Source organism: Hemitrygon akajei, chromosome 8 (assembly GCF_048418815.1).
Source record: "Hemitrygon akajei chromosome 8, sHemAka1.3, whole genome shotgun sequence".
NCBI classification, from domain to species: Eukaryota; Metazoa; Chordata; class Chondrichthyes; order Myliobatiformes; family Dasyatidae; genus Hemitrygon; species Hemitrygon akajei.
The window spans coordinates 177,952-197,421 of record NC_133131.1 but is presented as its reverse complement, the minus strand read 5'-3'; the positions used below and the strand labels follow the sequence as shown (position 1 = coordinate 197,421).

General features: G+C 52.4%; 1 protein-coding gene across 1 annotated transcript in view; it reads left to right on the top strand.

Moving 5' to 3' along the window:
• Window positions 1-19,470, top strand: part of LOC140731526 (unconventional myosin-Ic-like) — a 92,417-nt gene that overhangs the window by 16,953 nt on the left and 55,994 nt on the right. Inside the window, 6 exon segments of the mRNA XM_073052995.1 lie at window positions 4,444-4,642; window positions 9,280-9,360; window positions 9,789-9,968; window positions 12,377-12,475; window positions 13,028-13,141; window positions 15,863-15,934. Coding sequence (XP_072909096.1) covers window positions 4,444-4,642; window positions 9,280-9,360; window positions 9,789-9,968; window positions 12,377-12,475; window positions 13,028-13,141; window positions 15,863-15,934 — 745 coding nt within the window.

Here is a 19,470-nt window from a genome sequence, read left to right as displayed (position 1 = left end):
GGATGAGTCTGGACCAGAGGACACAGATAGAGTGGGTGTGGAGAAGATGTTTCCTATAGTGGGGGAGTCTAGGACCAGAGGACACAGATAGAGTGGATGAGTCTGGACCAGAGGACACAGATAGAGTGGGTGTGGAGAGGATGTTTCCTATAATGGGGGAGTCTAGGACCAGAGGACACAGATAGAGTGGGTGTGGAGAGGATGTTTCCTATAGTGGGGGAGTCTAGGACCAGAGGACACAGATAGAGTGGATGAGTCTGGACCAGAGGACACAGATAGAGTGGGTGTGGAGAAGATGTTTCCTATAGTGGGGGAGTCTAGGACCAGAGGACACAGATAGAGTGGATGAGTCTGGACCAGAGGACACAGATAGAGTGGGTGTGGAGAGGATGTTTCCTATAATGGGGGAGTCTAGGACCAGAGGACACAGATAGAGTGGGTGTGGAGAGGATGTTTCCTATAGTGGGGGAGTCCAGGACCAGAGGACACAGATAGACTGGATGTGGAGAGGATGTTTCCTACAGTGGGGGAGTCTAGGACCAGAGGACACATATAGAGTGGATGTGGAGAGGATGTTTCCTATAGTGAGGGAGTCTAGGACCAGAGGACACAGATAGAGTGGCTGTGGAGAGGATGTTTCCTATAATGGGGGAGTCCAGTACCAGAGGACACAGACAGAGTGGATGTGGAGAGGATGTTTCCTATAGTGGGGGAGTCTAGGACCAGAGGACACAGATAGAGTGGATGAGTCTGGACCAGAGGACACAGATAGAGTGGGTGTGGAGAGGATGTTTCCTATAGTGGGGGAGTCCAGGACCAGAGGACACAGATAGACTGGATGTGGAGAGGATGTTTCCTACAGTGGGGGAGTCTAGGACCAGAGGACACATATAGAGTGGATGTGGAGAGGATGTTTCCTATAGTGAGGGAGTCTAGGACCAGAGGACACAGATAGAGTGGCTGTGGAGAGGATGTTTCCTATAATGGGGGAGTCCAGTACCAGAGGACACAGACAGAGTGGATGTGGAGAGGATGTTTCCTATAGTGGGGGAGTCTAGGACCAGAGGACACAGATAGAGTGGATGAGTCTGGACCAGAGGACACAGATAGAGTGGGTGTGGAGAAGATGTTTCCTATAGTGGGGGGGTCTAGGACCAGAGGACACAGATAGAGTGGATGAGTCTGGACCAGAGGACACAGATAGAGTGGGTGTGGAGAGGATGTTTCCTATAATGGGGGAGTCTAGGACCAGAGGACACAGATAGAGTGGGTGTGGAGAGGATGTTTCCTATAGTGGGGGAGTCTAGGACCAGAGGACACAGATAGAGTGGATGAGTCTGGACCAGAGGACACAGATAGAGTGGGTGTGGAGAAGATGTTTCCTATAGTGGGGGAGTCTAGGACCAGAGGACACAGATAGAGTGGATGAGTCTGGACCAGAGGACACAGATAGAGTGGGTGTGGAGAGGATGTTTCCTATAATGGGGGAGTCTAGGACCAGAGGACACAGATAGAGTGGGTGTGGAGAGGATGTTTCCTATAGTGGGGGAGTCTAGGACCAGAGGACACAGATAGAGTGGATGTGGAGAGGATGTTTCCTATAGTGGGGGAGTCCAGGACCAGAGGACACAGATAGAGCGGATGTGGAGAGGATGTTTCCTATAGTGGGGGGGGCACAGATAGAGTGGATGTGGAGTGGATGTTTCCTACAGTGGGGGAGTCTAGGACCAGAGGACACATATAGAGTGGATGTGGAGAGGATGTTTCCTATAGTGAGGGAGTCTAGGACCAGAGGACACAGACAGAGTGGATGTGGAGAGGATGTTTCCTATAGTGGGGGAGTCTAGGACCAGAGGACACAGATAGAGTGGATGAGTCTGGACCAGAGGACACAGATAGAGTGGGTGTGGAGAAGATGTTTCCTATAGTGGGGGAGTCTAGGACCAGAGGACACAGATAGAGTGGATGAGTCTGGACCAGAGGACACAGACAGAGTGGATGTGGAGAGGATGTTTCCTATAGTGGGGGAGTCTAGGACCAGAGGACACAGATAGAGTGGGTGTGGAGAAGATGTTTCCTATAGTGGGGGAGTCTAGGACCAGAGGACACAGATAGAGTGGATGAGTCTGGACCAGAGGACACAGATAGAGTGGGTGTGGAGAGGATGTTTCCTATAATGGGGGAGTCTAGGACCAGAGGACACAGATAGAGTGGGTGTGGAGAGGATGTTTCCTATAGTGGGGGAGTCTAGGACCAGTGGACACAGATAGAGTGGATGAGTCTAGGACCAGAGGACACAGACAGAATGGATGAGTCTAGGACCAGAGGAATTCATTGCCACAGATGTCAGTAGGTTTATTTAGGTCATTGGGTATATTTAAAGCGGAAATTGAGAGATTCTTGATTAGTCAGGGTGTCAGAGGTTGTGGGGTTACGGTTGTTGCTATTCCTTTCCACATCCTGTGCCATATCAGGCAGCAACCTTGCCGTTTCTTTAGCATTTTGTCTGTTTTTTGTGAGGCTGAGTGGTTAGCTCGATGGAAAATGTGCGATGAGCTGGCCGAATTCGAACCCGGGACCACTCGCTTCACAGTCTGGTGTGGTTGCTCGCTGCCGCTTACGCACTGGAGGGGAGACTTTGGGGTTCTAACATTTATCTGTAATTCGTTCTTTGAGGCACTCTGTTTTTGTGGATGGTTGTGAAGAAAAAGCATTTTAGGATGTACAAACCCCATTTCCAGAAAAGTTGGATATTTTCCAAAACCCAATAAAAACAAAAATCTGTGATATGTTAATTCACATGAACCTTTATTTAACTGACAGAAGTACAAAAAAATTTTCAATAGTTTTACTGACCAACTTAATTGTATTTTGTAAATATACACTAATTTAGAATTTGATGGCTGCAACACACTCAACAAAAGTTGGGACAGAGGCATGTTTACCATTATGTTACATCACCTTTCCTTTTAATAACACTTTTTAATCGTTTTGGAACTGAGGATACTAATTGTAGTAGTTTTGCAATTGGAAATTTTGTCCATTCTTGCTTGATATAAGACTTCAGCTGCTCAACAGTCCATGGTCTCCGTTGTCTGATTCTCCTCTTCATGATGCACCATACATTTTCAATAGGAGATAGATCTGGACTGGCAGCAGGCCAGTCAAGCACACGCACTCTGTGTCTACAAAGCCACGCTGTTGTAGCCCATGCAGAATGTGGTCTGGCATTGTCCTGCTGAAATAAGCATGGACGTCCCGGGAAGAGACGTCGCCCTGATGGCAACATATGCCTCTCTAAAATCCTAATATACGCCTCAGAGTCAACGGTATCTTCATATACATGCAACTCACCCATGCCGTGGGCACTGATGCACCCCCATACCATCACAGATGCTGGCTTTTGCACCTTTCACTGATAACAATCAGGATGGTCGTTTTCATCTTGGCACGGAGAACTCGACGCCTGTTTTTTTCCGAAAACTAGCTGAAATGTGGACTCATCTAACCACAGCACATGGTTCCACAATCTTTCAGTCCATCTGAGATGAGCTCGGGCTCAGAGAACTCGCCGGCGTTTCTGCATAGAGTTGATGTATGGCTTCCTCCTTGCGTAATACAGTTTCAAGTTGCATTTCTGGATGCAGCGACGGACTGTGTTAAGTGACAATGGTTTTCCAGAGTACTCCTGAGCCCAGGTGGCTATAATTGTCACAGTAGCATGACGGTTTCTTAGGCAGTGCCGCCTGAGGGCTCGAAGATCACGCGCATCCAACAGTGGTTTCCGACCTTGCCCTTTACGCACTGAGATGTCTCTGAATTCTCTGAATCTTTTCACGATATTATGTACTGTAGATGTTGAAAGACCTAAATTCTCTGCAATCTTGCATTGAGAAATGTTCCTTTTGAACTGACTAACAATTCTCTCATGAATTTTGGCACAAAGGGGTGAGCCACGACCCATCCTTGCTTGCAAAGACTGAGCCTTTGATGGACGCTACTTATATACCCCGTCATGATACCTCACCTGCTACCAATTAGCCTGCTTAATGTGGAGTCTTCCAAACCGGTGTTACTTGAATATTCTGTGCACTTTTCAATCTTATTTTAACTCTGTCCCAACTTTTGTTGAGTGTGTTGCAGCCATCAAATTTTAAATTTGTGTATATTTACAAAATACAATTAAGTTGATCAGTAAAACTATTGAAAATCTTTTCTTTGTACGTTTGTCAGTTAAATAAAGGTTCACGTGAATTAACATATCACAGATTTTTGTTTTTATTGCATTTTGGAAAATATCCCAACTTTTCTGGAAATGGGGTTTGTATATTGTATACATTTCTCTGACATTAAATGAAACTTCTAAACACCAGCAGCAAGTATAGGGTGGGAGGGATAATGAATCAGCCAGTCTGTGCTGTTAACCACCTGTTTGATTGACAGCTACGCCATTTCGGACAACTCGTACCGCTCAATGCGTTCGGAGGGCAAGGACCAGTGTATCCTGATCTCCGGGGAGAGCGGGGCCGGGAAGACGGAAGCCTCCAAGAAGATCCTGCAGTATTACGCGGTGACATGCCCCAGCAGTGACAGGGTGGAGACGGTGCGAGACCGACTGCTGCAGTCTAATCCCGTTCTGGAGGTGAGGAGTTTACTAGGGTGTGGTGGGAGGGTTTTCACCGGCTCCTGTTGCAAGGGTTGAGCTCAGCCCTGTGGCAGTGGGATGTCCCAAAAGGAAATGAGCAAGTTGTGAAGGGAACAGAGAATCACTGACTCAACAACTCCCCCGTCCACTTTGCTTCCTCCCCTCTCCCTCTTCCGCTCCCCTCCTCCTTCCTCAGCCACCTTACTTTCTCCACTCCTTCATCCATTCCCCTTGCCTTCCTCCCCATCCCCTTGCTTTCTCTCCCTCTTGCCTTCCTTACCTCTCCTCTCACCTGTCTCCACTTTTCCTCCTCTTGTACTCCCTCCCTCACCATTCCCTTCATTTTCTCTCCTCTCCCCCCACCCCATCCCATGTCTTTCTTCCCCTCTCATGTCCTTCCTTCACCCCTCATCCTTCCAAGTACCTCTGCCCTTCACTCTCGACCTCCTTCCCTCCCTCTTTCTCGTCCCTCCTGCTTTGTTTGTGACTGGATGGCCAAGAGTCCAGACTAGTCACTGTGGAACTTTGTGCCTAAGGACGGTGTCGGAGAGGATAGAGTTATTTTAGTTTAAAATTAATGTTCTGGGGATCTGAGTATTTTTGCCCATCCCTGATCCCCTGGGGTGAGGGGTCAGTGAAACATCACCTTATGCTATTGTCAATTTGGTGCTGTTGGGGAGGGGACTCCATGACTTAGATTATTTTGCTTTCTTTTTTACCTCACTACTTTGCTCTCTTTTTGCATAGAGTGACAGAAAAGTACAGTACAGAAACAGACCCTTCAGCCCATCTAGTCCATGCTGAACCATTTAAACTGCCTTCTCCCATCGATCTGCACTGGGACCATAGCCCTCCATTTCTCTATTATTCTATCCATGTACCTATCCAAACTTCTCTTAAACGTCAAAACAGAAATTGCATCCACCATTTGCGCTAGCAGTTGGTTTCACACACTCACCACCCTCTGAGTAAAGAAGTTCCCCCTCATATTCCCCTTAAGTATTTCACCTTTCACCCTTAACCGATCACCTCTAATTCCAGTCTAACCCAACTCAGTGGAAAAAGCCTGCTTGCGTTTACCCTATCTATACCCTCATAATTTTGTATACCTCACTCAAATCTCCCCTCGATCTTCCTCATTCTAGGGAATAAAGTTTTAACCTATTCAACCTTTCTTTAAAACTCAGGCCCGTCAGATCCGGCAACATCCTTGTAAATCATTTCTTCCTACCTGCCTGTTATAAGGGCTTTCTTAACCAAGCCCTCAATATCATGAAAACCAAGGTTCCCTAAACTTGTTATCCTTGCCTTTTTTTTCTGACAGGCACATTCACTCCCTGTACTCTCAAAATTTCACTTGTGAAGGCCTCCCAGACCAAGCACACCCTTGGCAGAAAGCAGCCTTTCCCAATCCACACGACCAGATCATTTGTGATACCATCAAAATTGGCCTTTCTCCGATTTACAATCTCAACCCGAGGACCAGAATTTCCATAATTACTTTGAAGCTAATAGCATTGTAATCACATTACTTATTTACTTTTTGTATTTCTTGTTGCAAATTCCATAAATTTTTTAATGTTTTTCACTGTGAGCGAGGGCCTCCATCAGTCAGAGTTGACCATGGATATTGTGTCCTAGCTGTCTAGATACGCAAGCCTGGGCAGTACGATCTGGAGAACAAGCTGTTGCTGTGTAGCAAGTTCCCCCTCTCCACACGTCTGATGAACCCAGAGGAACGGCAGATACCGATACAGTTCGGTGTCAGCAGGGTCACAGGAGTTGCCCGTCAGCATTGAACTCAATGTAGGGTGGCCTTAGGGTCTCCAGCTCCGTAGTTTTCCTCCAGGTTTACTCCCAAAGCCTTCCCCATGAGTGGGAAGCTCAGAGTTTTCCTTCTCCTAGATGAGCCCCATCTGCCCTGTACTGTTGCTGCAAATTTCATGACACGTATCGGTGATAGTAAACCAGATTCTGAGTCTGAGGGTGCTTCACACTCATTGTGTGACCTCATGGTTAAATGCCATTTCAAATACACAAGTGTAAAGGAGAAAGAGATAATTACTGCTCCTGACTTGATGTTGCACAAAAAAACACAATAAGATTAAGAACGTGATAATAAAAGAGGACAATAAATGTAAGTCCATCAGATCGGTTATGTACACAGTTTCATTGTCTGTCCATAAAGTGACGCCAGGGGCAGGAGTGTCTGTACACAAGGTGCCTGAAAAGGAAATGAGAAAGTGGGTGTGGGGTAGGGGTGGGGGGGGAGTGGGTGTGCCGGGGTGTGGGGTGGGGGGGAGTGGGTTAGTGGGTGTGACGGGGTTTGCCAGGGTGTGGGGTGGGGGGGAGTGGGTGTGGGGTGGGGGGGAGTGGGTTAGTGGGTGTGACGGGGTTTGCCAGGGTGTGGGGTGGGGGGGAGTGGGTGTGGGGGGGTGGGGGGAGTGGGTTAGTGGGTGTGACGGGGTGTGGGGTGGGGGGGAGTGGGTTAGTGGGTGTGACGGGGTTTGCCAGGGTGTGGGGTGGGGGGGAGTGGGTGTGGGGGGGTGGGGGGAGTGGGTTAGTGGGTGTGACGGGGTTTGCCGGGGTGTGGGGTGGGGGGAGTGGGTTAGTGGGTGTGACGGGTTTTGCCGGGGTGTGGGGTGGGGGGAGTGGGTGTGACGGGTTTTGCCGGGGTGTGGGGTGGGGGGAGTGGGTTAGTGGGTGTGCCGGGGTGGGGGGAGTGGGTTAGTGGGTGTGACGGGTTTTGCCGGGGTGTGGGGTGGGGGGAGTGGGTGTGACGGGTTTTGCCGGGGTGTGGGGTGGGGGGAGTGGGTTAGTGGGTGTGACGGGGTGTGCCGGGGTGGGGGGAGTGGGTTAGTGGGTGTGACGGGGTTTTCTGGGGTGTGGGGTGGGGGGAGTGGGTTAGTGGGTTTGCCGGGGTGTGGGGTGGGGGGAGTGGGTTAGTGGGTTTGCCGGGGTGTGGGGTGGGGGGGAGTGGGTTAGTGGGTGTGATGGGGTTTGCCGGGGTGTGGGGTGGGGGGAGTGGGTTAGTGGGTGTGACGGGGTGTGCCGGGGTGTGGGGTGGGGGGAGTGGGTTAGTGGGTGTGACGGGGTGTGCCGGTGGGTGGGGGGAGTGGGTTAGTGGGTGTGACGGGGTGTGCCGGGGTGTGGGGTGGGGGTGGGTTAGTGGGTGTGACGGGGTGTGCCGGTGGGTGGGGGGAGTGGGTTAGTGGGTGTGACGGGGTGTGCCGGGGTGTGGGGTGGGGGTGGGTTAGTGGGTGTGACGGGGTTTGCCGGGGTGTGGGGTGGGGGGAGTGGGTTAGTGGGTGTGACGGGGTTTGCCGGGGTGTGGGGTGGGGGGAGTGGGTTAGTGGGTGTGACGGGGTGTGCCGGGGTGTGGGGTGGGGGGAGTGGGTTAGTGGGTGTGATGGGGTGTGGGGTGCGGGGAGTGGGTTAGTGGGTTTGCCGGGGTGTGGGGTGGGGGGAGTGGGTTAGTGGGTTTGCCGGGGTGTGGGGTGCGGGGAGTGGGTTAGTGGGTTTGCCGGGGTGTGGGGTGGGGGGAGTGGGTTAGTGGGTGTGATGGGGTTTGCCGGGGTGTGGGGGTGGGGGGAGTGGGTTAGTGGGTTTGCCGGGGTGTGGGGTGGGGGGAGTGGGTTAGTGGGTTTGCCGGGGTGGGGGGAGTGGGTTAGTGGGTTTGCCGGGGTGTGGGGTGCGGGGAGTGGGTTAGTGGGTTTGCCGGGGTGTGGGGTGGGGGGAGTGGGTTAGTGGGTGTGATGGGGTTTGCCGGGGGGTGGGGGGAGTGGGTTAGTGGGTGTGATGGGGTTTGCCGGGGTGTGGGGTGGGGGGAGTGGGTTAGTGGGTGTGATGGGGTTTGCCGGGGTGTGGGGTGGGGGGAGTGGGTTAGTGGGTTTGCCGGGGTGTGGGGTGGGGGGAGTGGGTTAGTGGGTGTGACGGGGTTTGCCGGGGTGTGGGGTGGGGGGGGTGGGTTAGTGGGTGTGACGGGGTTTGCCGGGGTGTGGGGTGGGGGGGGTGGGTTAGTGGGTGTGACGGGGTTTGCCGGGGTGTGGGGTGGGGGGAGTGGGTTAGTGGGTGTGACGGGGTGTGGGGTGGGGTGGGGGGGAGTGGGTTAGTGGGTGTGATGGGGTTTGCCGGGGTGTGGGGTGGGGGGGAGTGGGTTAGTGGGTGTGATGGGGTTTGCCGGGGTGTGGGGTGAGGGGAGTGGGTTAGTGGGTGTGATGGGGTTTGCCGGGGTGGGGGGTGGGGGGAGTGGGATAGTGGGTTTGCCGGGGTGTGCCGGGGTGTGGGGTGGGGGGGAGTGGGTTAGTGGGTGTGACGGGGTTTGCCGGGGTGTGGGGTGGGGGGGAGTGGGTTAGTGGGTGTGATGGGGTTTGCCGGGGTGTGGGGTGGGGGGGGAGTGGGTTAGTGGGTGTGATGGGGTTTTCCGGGGTGTGGGGTGGGGGGGTGGGTTAGTGGGTGTGACGGGGTTTTCCGGGGTGTGGGGTGGGGTGGGGGTGGGTTAGTGTGTGTGATGGGGTTTGCCGGGGTGTGGGGTGGGGGGGGGCGGGAGTGGGTGTGCCGGGGTGTGACGGGGTGTGGGACAGCCCCGCCTCTCTCTCAGCTTTTGACCCATGTCCCTGTTTTGTCTCTGCTAGGCATTTGGAAACGCAAAGACTCTCCGTAACGATAATTCCAGCAGGTTCGGCAAGTACATGGACGTCCAGTTCGACTTCAGGGTGAGAAAGGGGCATGTACGGGATCTAGGGGTGTGAGGATATTGGGAAACGCAGCCAGAGAGGCAAGGGACAGGATGGCTTTGTCCGAGTATCCAAGAGTTGGTGAGCTGTGAGTGTGGGGAGGGTGTAAGGGTGCCATCAATGCCCCACAGTGTGGGTAGGGTTACTCGGTAGGGTATAGTAGTTGTGGGGCTTGGATGCATGTAACAGCATTGTGCTGTTGTCCTGTTGCCCTGGAATCATGCAGTTGACATGTTGCCTAGGTGTTGTCCTGTTGCCTGAGTGTTGGTCAGTTAACCTGTTGCCCGGGCGTTGTGCAGTTGACCTGTAGCCCTAGCGTCGTGCGGTCAGCCCGTTGCCCGGGTGTCGTGCCGTCAGCCTGTTGTCCTGGTGTTGACCTTTTGCCCGGGTGTTGTGCTGTGTTGTAGGGAGCACCGGTGGGAGGTCACATCCTGAACTACCTGCTGGAGAAGTCCCGGGTTGTTCACCAGAACCACGGTGAGAGGAATTTCCACATCTTCTACCAGGTGATTGAGGGAGGCGACAATGACCTTCTCCAACGGCTTGGTCTGGAACGCAACCCACAGAGCTACCAGTACCTTGTCAAGGTAGGTGCTGGGGAAGAGGGTCTGAAGGGGTGGGGTTGGGGGGGAGAGCACACAGTGATGGTCTCCTGCCTTCTCTGAGATCTCACTAAAGCTATTGGTCAAGTCTGGATCCCTCCAGTACTGTAGGGCTGGACTCTCCCTGCCTGATTTACTAGGATCTCTCTCCCATTGTCTCTACCCATCCGTGCCATGAACTGTGTCAGAAGCCTTAAATTCCTTGCCTTTTCCTGTGAAGGACTAGGATCCAGCCGTAAGTCCATCACAAAGAAGGCACAACAGTCCCCTGCTTTCTTAGGAGTTTGTGTATATCGGAATGTCAGCTAAAACTTTCATAAACCTATAGATGCAGAGTGTGGAGCATTCTGACTCCTCGCATCACCCCTGGTATGGAAAAGGTTACAAAAAGATGTGGATCTGGTCCAGTCCATCATAGGCAAAAGCTTCCCTGTCCACCATTGAGCACATCTACATGAGTACTGTCGCAGGAAAGCAGCATCCATCTCCAGGGACACCACCATCCAGGCCGTGCTCTCTTCTCACTGCTGCCATCAGCAAGGAGCTGCAGGAGCCTCAGGAATCACACCACCAGGTTCAGGAAAAGTTATTACACCCCAACCGTCAGGCTCCTGAACCGCGGTGTAGATAACTTCACTTAACTCAACTCTGAACTGATTCCACAACCTATGGACTCACAATATAAGTATTTTCATTTGCAGTTTGTCTATTTGTCAGTCTTTTATGGTTTTTTGTAAATTCTATTGTGTTCTTTTTTCCCTGTAAATACCTGCAAGAAAATGAATCTTAGAGTAATATGTGGTAATATGTGCATACTATAAATTTACATTGAACTTTGAGCAGAGTCTGTGTATACACACTGAGATCCCTTTGGTCGTTTTGCCTGAGGCTCGGCTCCTGCGACTGATTAGGCCAGCCCTCCTGGCCACAGCACCTCTGTCACCTATAGCTGGCACCTTTATGATAAACGACTGGACTTTTCTATGACATACGACTAAGGGATTTGTCAGATCTGCCCTCTACTGTATAGGCTGCAGATTTTCACAGTCTCTTGTGCTGAAATGCATCTTTACAGTTACAGCTTTTTTTTAAAACAAAACTACAGGGTTTATTCACACACAAAATACAAACATCAGGGATTTACAAGACTGTAACAATTTCTAACTACCATCTATAAAACATTGAATTCCCTGGGAGGCCCACCATTCCTGGATGCCCCCCACTGTGCCCATAGTGACCACATTCTCCCTCTCCAAGGACACCTGGGCATGAACATAACTGTGGAAGAGGGGCAGGTAGTCATTTTGCACAGAGCCTGCTGCCTGGACCCATGAATGTCTACTTTGGCCATCCCGGAAACAAGCCCACCAGTTAATCTTCCGAGCAACTTGCCCCCTTCTGTGCTGGGTCCCCGTATATGAGGATCGCAGGGCTGAAGTGTAATTAAAGCTGAGTAGCAGCTCCTCTATATCGAAACAGGGGCTGCAACCTCTCACACTCCATGTACGCGTGGTACACTGACTCCTCCCGGCCACAGAATGGACAGGTGGACGGGGCATCAGTGAACCTGTTGTACGGTACTGCCCTGTGCAACACCTCCACCAGTGTTAGGGAAGGACCCTCGTTGCAGTAAAGGTTTCAGGGATGGAGGTTGCAATGAAAGAGTGTCTGCACTGGGGAATGTTTCATATGCTCTTGGTCTGTACACAGTGTGCGGGACTGGGTTTGTTCGGAGTGCTCTTGTTGAGGGCTTTTCTCAGCTGCACCTAATGATGTGTTTGAATATTTCGAGACATTATCCCACTGTATGGTGAGTTATACTGTTCTGTGCGTGGTCAAAAACCACAGACAGTCAGGGAGAGACGTGGCAAATCACACTCCCCCTGTGTTCTCTCCCCTGGCCTGCCCTCCCCATATAGAACGTGAAGTGCATATGGGAAACCCCTGCAGGCACAGGGAGAACGTGCATACTCCACACAGATAGCACCTGGGGTCCGATTGAACCCCCAGGTCTGGGGATGTGGAGAGAAGCTGACCCAATGAACAACTGCTAATTTTTGGGGGTGGGCCAGTTGGAGGACGGGTATTCCACCCAGAGGGGCTGGATATCTGCCTAAAGGGGCAGGTGGGGCCTGTACACCCCCACCACGTTGTCTGGGCTGTGGTGGGGGGGGAGTGAGTAAGTCAGAAGACCACAGGGGCTGTGATGAAGGGAAGAGGGAGGGTGAGAGGTAGGGAGGAAGATTGGGGAGAGTGGTAAAGAGATGGAGGAGGGTGGGGTGGGTGTGATGGAGGGTGAGGGGGAGAGTGAATAGAGGGAGAGGGGAGGGGAAGGAGAGGGATGGTGAGGAGGAGGGATTATTGGGAGCTGAAGAAGTGTGTCTCTGTTGCAGGGTCACTGTGCCAAGGTCAGTTCCATCAATGATAAGAACGACTGGAAGACAGTACACCGAGCCCTGTCTGTCATCAACTTCAGCAGCACTGACATCGAGGTGAGGGGGGAGACAGTGAGAGTCTGGGGGCTGTTGTGAGATGGGGTCCGGGCAGTTGGGATCACCTCTCCCACTTTCTCCACCCCCCTAGCCTGGTCATCACCGAAGGGTTGGCGTTTGGTTTGATCCCCGTTCCCTGGGACATTCCCTGAAGCCCTGAGGACCTGGGTATCCTCCCAGTGGGGAGGTATGGTGTAGGAATGCTGGGAACGTCCCCCTTTCCCTACTCCCCTCTCTCCTCCACCTCTCTTCCCATACCCTGACTCTCCCCTCCGTTCTCTCCTCCACGTACTGAGTGAAGCCAGCTGGTTGTTGGGCTCAGTGCCGTAAAGTGGATCATGCAGGGGTCAGTGGGGGTGTGATGTTAGGCTGATCTTTCTGCTACTGGCTGCTCCGTACAGGGTCATTCCCCCTGAGGCTGCGGAGGTCACGGTGTGTTATGTGTGGGTGGAGAGCTGTGCATCCGTTCTCCAGACCTCCAGGGAGCGAGGAGTTTGGGTTAGAACGGTGGGGTCCTGTGCTTTCTCTGACCCCCCTCTCTCTCCGGGACAGGAGCTGCTGAATGTCGTGGCGAGTGTCCTTCACCTGGGAAACTTGCAGTGCCTGGCAGATGACGAAGGGAACGCGACCGTCAACGGGGAGAACCAGATACGCCTGCTTTCCCGGGTCAGTGTCACAGAACTGCAGTCAGAATCAGCTTTAATTTGTTGTTTTGTGGTAGCAGTAAAATGCAGTAAATCGCAATCCATGATAATAGAAGACTATAAATTTCCATAAGAAATATAAAAAATACATTCAATAATAAACACAAAGTCTGCAAATGCTGGAAATCCAAACCAACACACACAAAACAAAACGCTGGGGGAGCTCAGTGGGTCAGGCAGCATCTATGGAAATGAATAAACAGCCAACGTTATGGGCTAAGACCCTTCCTCAGGACTGGAAAAGAAGGGGGAAGATGCCAGATTAAAATGGGTAAATTGAATTAAAGAGGGTAAGGAGGCTGGCTAGTAGGTGATAGGTGAAGCCAGGTGGGTGAGAAAGGTAAAGGGCTGGAGAGGAAGGAGACTGGCAGGAGAGGAGAGTGGACCAGAGGAGAAAGGGAAGGAGGAGGAGCCCAGGGGGAAGTGATAGAGAGGAGAAGGAATCTGGCAGGAGAGGAGAGTGGATCAGAGGAGAAAGGAAAGGAGGAGGAGCCCAGGGGGAAGTGACCGATAGATGAAGAGGTGAAAGGTCAAAGTAGGGACTAGAGGAATTTGGGGGGTGGGGTTCACTGGAAGGAGAAATCAATGTTCATGCCATCAGGTTGGAGGCTACCCAGATGGAATATAAGGTGTTGCTCCTCCATCCTGAGGGTAGCCTCATCGTGGCACAAGAAGAGGCCATGGACTGGCCTGTCAGAACGAGAATGGGAATAGGAATTTAAATGTTTGGCCGCCGGGACGTTCTGCTTGTGGCGGGTGGAGTGAAGGTCTTCGACAAAGTGGTCCCCATTTACAATGGGTCTCACCATTGTAGAGGCCCAACGACCAGCACAGTCCGAGGATATGCTGGGGGCAGCCCACAAGTGCCACCACACTTCTGGTGCCAACCTAGCATGCCCACAACTTACTGAGCCTAACCTGAATGTGGGTAGAAATAGGAGCACCCGGAGGAAATCCACACCGTCACAGGGAGAACATCAGACAGTGGTGGTGACTGACACAGTGTTGCACTAGTCGCTACGCTATTGTGCCGCCATGTTTTTCCCCACTCTCTTCCCCTCCCCAGATGCTGTCTCAGTCCAGTCCCATCGAGGAGATTTGGTGTCTGAGTGTTGGCTGATCTGATAAAGCTTCCCTGCCACGGGACCTGCTGCCCACCCCCCCCATCTCCCTGCTTTGAACCTATCATGTTATGCCACCCTCTCCCCTACTCCGTCCTCCAAAGCCTCAGTCCTCTCCCAATGCTCCCAGTCATGAGGAAATGTGGCTTAGAAACAGGCTCTTCAGCCCTCTAAATCAGTGCTGACCCATTTACATTAATGCCATTTTTTATTCTCCCCACATTCCCATTAACTCCCCCCCCCCCGAGACTCTACCCATCACCCCAACACCGCGGGCAGTTTTACAAGGGCTGATTAATCCACTAACCTGCATGTTGTTGGGATTTGGGAGGGAACTGGAGGCCCAGGGGAACCTCGTGTTGTCAACTGGGAGAGCGTGCAGACTTCACACGGATGGTGCCAGAGATCAGGATCGAACCGGAGAGGCAGCAGCACTACTCACCCTACCATTCTGTCCGAGAGGTCACTTAACGCCACCCCATCTGGCCGGCCACAAAACCATAAGATATAGGAACAGAATGAGGCCATTTGGCTTATCGAGTCCGCTCCACCTTTTGATCAGGACTGATTTATTGTCCCTTTCAACCCCCATTCGCCTGCCTTCTCCCCGTAACCTGACTAATCATGAAGCTATCAACCTGCGCTTTAAATGTACCCAATGATTTGGCCACCGCTGTTATCTGTAGCAACGAGTTTCACAGATTCACCATCCTCTGGCTGAAGAAATTCCTCCCGATCTCTGTTCTAAAGGGACATCCTTATATTCTGAGGCTGTGTCCTCTAGTCTTAGATTCCCCCACTACAGGTAACATCCCCTCCACATCCTCTCAGGTAACATCCCCTCCACATCCTCTCAGGTAACATCCCCTCCACATCCTCTCAGGTAACATCCCCTCCACATCCTCTCAGGTACATCCCCTCCACATCCTCTCAGGTACATCCCCTCCACATCCTCTCAGGTACATCCCCTCCACATCCTCTCAGGTAACATCCCCTCCACATCCTCTCAGGTACATCCCCTCCACATCCTCTCAGGTAACATCCCCTCCACATCCTCTCAGGTAACATCCCCTCCACATCCTCTCAGGTAACATCCCCTCCACATCCTCTCAGGTAACATCCCCTCCACATCCTCTCAGGTAACATCCCCTCCACATCCTCTCAGGTACATCCCCTCCACATCCTCTCAGGTAACATCCCCTCCACATCCTCTCAGGGAACATCCCCTCCACATCCTCTCGTATTGAGTCCTTTCGATATTCGAAAGGTTTCAATAAGATCCCCCCTCATTCTCCTAAACTTTGTGCTGCTCATGCCTAACCTGCCCCACCCTCCCGCCTGTCCCCCCTCACAGCAACCCTACACCTTACAATGAATTGAACTGACTTTATTTCTTACATCCTTCACCTACATGAGGAGTAAAAATCTTTATGTTACATCTCTGTCTAAATGTGCAATATGCGGTCACAGTAATTTATAATAAATAGAACAGTCAATGTAACATAGAAATAGACTCAAATCAGCGTGAGTTAATCACTCTGAAGTTTTCTTCTGCCTTACAGTTGCTGGGTGTTCCTGGGCCAACCCTGCGGGAGGCCCTGATCCACAAGAAGATCACTGCCAAGGGAGAGGAGGTGAGATGTGCCAGTGTGTAGCCAGATGTTGGGTTGCAGTGTAATTTCCTGTGCCAGGTGTGTGTGTGTGTGTGTGTGTGTGTGTGTGTGTGTGTGTGTGTGTGTGTGTGTGTGTGTGTGTGTGTGTGTGTGTGTGTGTGTGTGTGTGTGTGTGTGTGTGTGAGAGAGAGAGAGAGTGAGTGTGAGAGCCAGGTGTCTGTGTGTGTGAGAGAGAGTGTGTGAGCCAGGTGTCTGTGTGTGAGTGTGTGTGTGAGCCAGGTGTCTTGTGTGTGTGTGTGAGAGTGTGTGTGAGAGAGAGAGAGAGAGAGTGTGTGTGTGTGTGAGAGCCAGGTGTCTGTGTGTGAGAGCCAGGTGTTTGTGTGTGTGAGAGAGAGAGAGAGAGAGTGTGTGAGCCAGGTGTCTGTGTGAGAGTGTGTGAGCCAGGTGTCTGTGTGTGAGAGTGTGTGAGCCAGGTGTCTGTGTGTGAGAGAGAGAGAGAGAGTGTGTGAGAGCCAGGTGTGTGTGTGTGAGTGAGAGTGTGAGCCAGGTGTCTGTGTGTGAGAGAGAGAGAGAGTGTGTGAGAGCCAGGTGTCTGTGTGTGAGAGAGAGAGAGAGTGTGTGTGAGCCAGGTGTCTGTGTGTGAGAGAGTGTGTGAGCCAGGTGTCTGTGTGTGAGAGTGTGTGAGCCAGGTGTCTGTGTGAGAGAGTGTGTGAGCCAGGTGTCTGTGTGTGAGAGAGAGAGAGTGTTTGTGAGCCAGGTGTCTGTGTGTGTGAGAGAGAGAGTGTGTGAGAGCCAGGTGTCTGTGTGTGTGTGAGCCAGGTGTCTGTGTGTGTGAGAGAGAGAGTGTGTGAGAGCCAGGTGTCTGTGTGTGTGTGAGCCAGGTGTCTGTGTGTGAGAGAGAGAGAGAGAGAGAGTGTGTGAGAGCCAGGTGTCTGTGTGTGTGTGAGCCAGGTGTCTGTGTGTGTGAGAGAGAGAGAGTGTGTGAAAGCCAGGTGTCTGTGTGTGAGAGTGTGTGAGAGCCAGGTGTCTGTGTGTGTGTGAGCCAGGTGTCTGTGTGTGAGAGAGAGAGAGTGTGTGAGAGCCAGGTGTCTGTGTGTGTGTGAGCCAGGTGTCTGTGTGTGAGAGAGAGAGAGTGTGTGAAAGCCAGGTGTCTGTGTGTGTGTGAGCCAGGTGTCTGTGTGTGTGAGAGAGAGAGAGTGTGTGAAAGCCAGGTGTCTGTGTGTGTGAGAGAGAGAGAGTGTGTGAAAGCCAGGTGTCTGTGTGTGAGAGTGTGTGTGAGCCAGGTGTCTGTGTGTGTGTGAGAGAGAGTGTGAGAGCCAGGTGTCTGTGTGTGAGAGAGAGAGAGTGTGAGAGCCAGGTGTCTGTGTGTGTGTGAGAGTGTGAGAGCCAGGTGTCTGTGTGTGAGAGTGTGTGAGCCAGGTGTCTGTGTGTGTGTGAGAGAGTGTGAGCCAGGTGTCTGTGTGTGAGAGTGTGAGAGCCAGGTGTCTGTGTGTGAGAGAGTGTGAGCCAGGTGTCTGTGTGTGAGAGTGTGAGAGCCAGGTGTCTGTGTGTGAGAGTGTGTGAGCCAGGTGTCTGTGTGTGAGAGAGTGTGAGCCAGGTGTCTGTGTGTGAGAGTGTGAGAGCCAGGTGTCTGTGTGTGAGAGAGTGTGAGCCAGGTGTCTGTGTGTGAGAGAGTGTGAGCCAGGTGTCTGTGTGTGAGTGAGAGTGTGAGCCAGGTGTCTGTGTGTGAGAGTGTGAGAGCCAGGTGTCTGTGTGTGAGAGAGTGTGAGCCAGGTGTCTGTGTGTGAGAGTGTGAGAGCCAGGTGTCTGTGTGTGAGAGTGTGAGAGCCAGGTGTCTGTGTGTGAGAGAGTGTGAGAGCCAGGTGTCTGTGTGTGAGAGAGTGTGAGCCAGGTGTCTGTGTGTGAGTGAGAGTGTGAGCCAGGTGTCTGTGTGTGTGTGAGAGAGTGTGAGCCAGGTGTCTGTGTGTGAGAGTGTGAGAGCCAGGTGTCTGTGTGTGAGAGTGTGAGAGCCAGGTGTCTGTGTGTGAGAGAGTGTGAGCCAGGTGTCTGTGTGTGAGTGAGAGTGTGAGCCAGGTGTCTGTGTGTGTGTGAGAGAGTGTGAGCCAGGTGTCTGTGTGTGAGAGTGTGAGAGCCAGGTGTCTGTGTGTGAGAGTGTGAGAGCCAGGTGTCTGTGTGTGAGAGTGTGTGAGAGCCAGGTGTCTGTGTGTGAGAGAGTGTGAGCCAGGTGTCTGTGTGTGTGTGAGAGAGAGAGAGAGAGTGTGTGTGTGTGTGAGAGCCAGGTGTCTGTGTGTGTGAGAGAGAGAGAGTGTGTGAGAGCCAGGTGTCTGTGTGTGTGTGAGCCAGGTGTCTGTGTGAGAGAGAGAGAGAGTGTGTGTGAGCCAGGTGTCTGTGTGTGAGAGAGAGAGAGTGTGTGAAAGCCAGGTGTCTGTGTGTGTGTGAGCCAGGTGTCTGTGTGTGAGAGAGAGAGAGTGTGTGAGAGCCAGGTGTCTGTGTGTGAGAGAGTGAGAGCCAGGTGTCTGTGTGTGAGAGTGTGTGAGCCAGGTGTCTGTGTGTGTGTGAGAGAGTGTGAGCCAGGTGTCTGTGTGTGAGAGTGTGAGAGCCAGGTGTCTGTGTGTGAGAGAGTGTGAGCCAGGTGTCTGTGTGTGAGAGTGTGATAGCCAGGTGTCTGTGTGTGAGAGTGTGTGAGCCAGGTGTCTGTGTGTGAGAGAGTGTGAGCCAGGTGTCTGTGTGTGAGAGTGTGAGAGCCAGGTGTCTGTGTGTGAGAGAGTGTGAGCCAGGTGTCTGTGTGTGAGAGAGTGTGAGCCAGGTGTCTGTGTGTGAGAGTGTGAGAGCCAGGTGTCTGTGTGTGAGAGAGTGTGAGCCAGGTGTCTGTGTGTGAGTGAGAGTGTGAGCCAGGTGTCTGTGTGTGAGAGTGTGAGAGCCAGGTGTCTGTGTGTGAGAGTGTGAGAGCCAGGTGTCTGTGTGTGAGAGAGTGTGAGAGCCAGGTGTCTGTGTGTGAGAGAGTGTGAGCCAGGTGTCTGTGTGTGTGTGAGAGAGAGAGAGAGAGTGTGTGTGTGTGTGAGAGCCAGGTGTCTGTGTGTGTGAGAGAGAGAGAGTGTGTGAGAGCCAGGTGTCTGTGTGTGTGTGAGCCAGGTGTCTGTGTGAGAGAGAGAGAGAGTGTGTGTGAGCCAGGTGTCTGTGTGTGAGAGAGAGAGAGTGTGTGAAAGCCAGGTGTCTGTGTGTGTGTGAGCCAGGTGTCTGTGTGTGAGAGAGAGAGAGTGTGTGAGAGCCAGGTGTCTGTGTGTGTGTGAGCCAGGTGTCTGTGTGTGTGAGAGAGAGAGAGTGTGTGAAAGCCAGGTGTCTGTGTGTGAGAGTGTGTGTGAGCCAGGTGTCTGTGTGTGTGTGTGAGCCAGGTGTCTGTGTGTGTGAGAGAGAGAGAGAGTGTGAAAGCCAGGTGTCTGTGTGTGTGAGAGAGAGAGAGTGTGTGAAAGCCAGGTGTCTGTGTGTGAGAGTGTGTGTGAGCCAGGTGTCTGTGTGTGTGTGAGAGAGAGTGTGAGAGCCAGGTGTCTGTGTGTGTG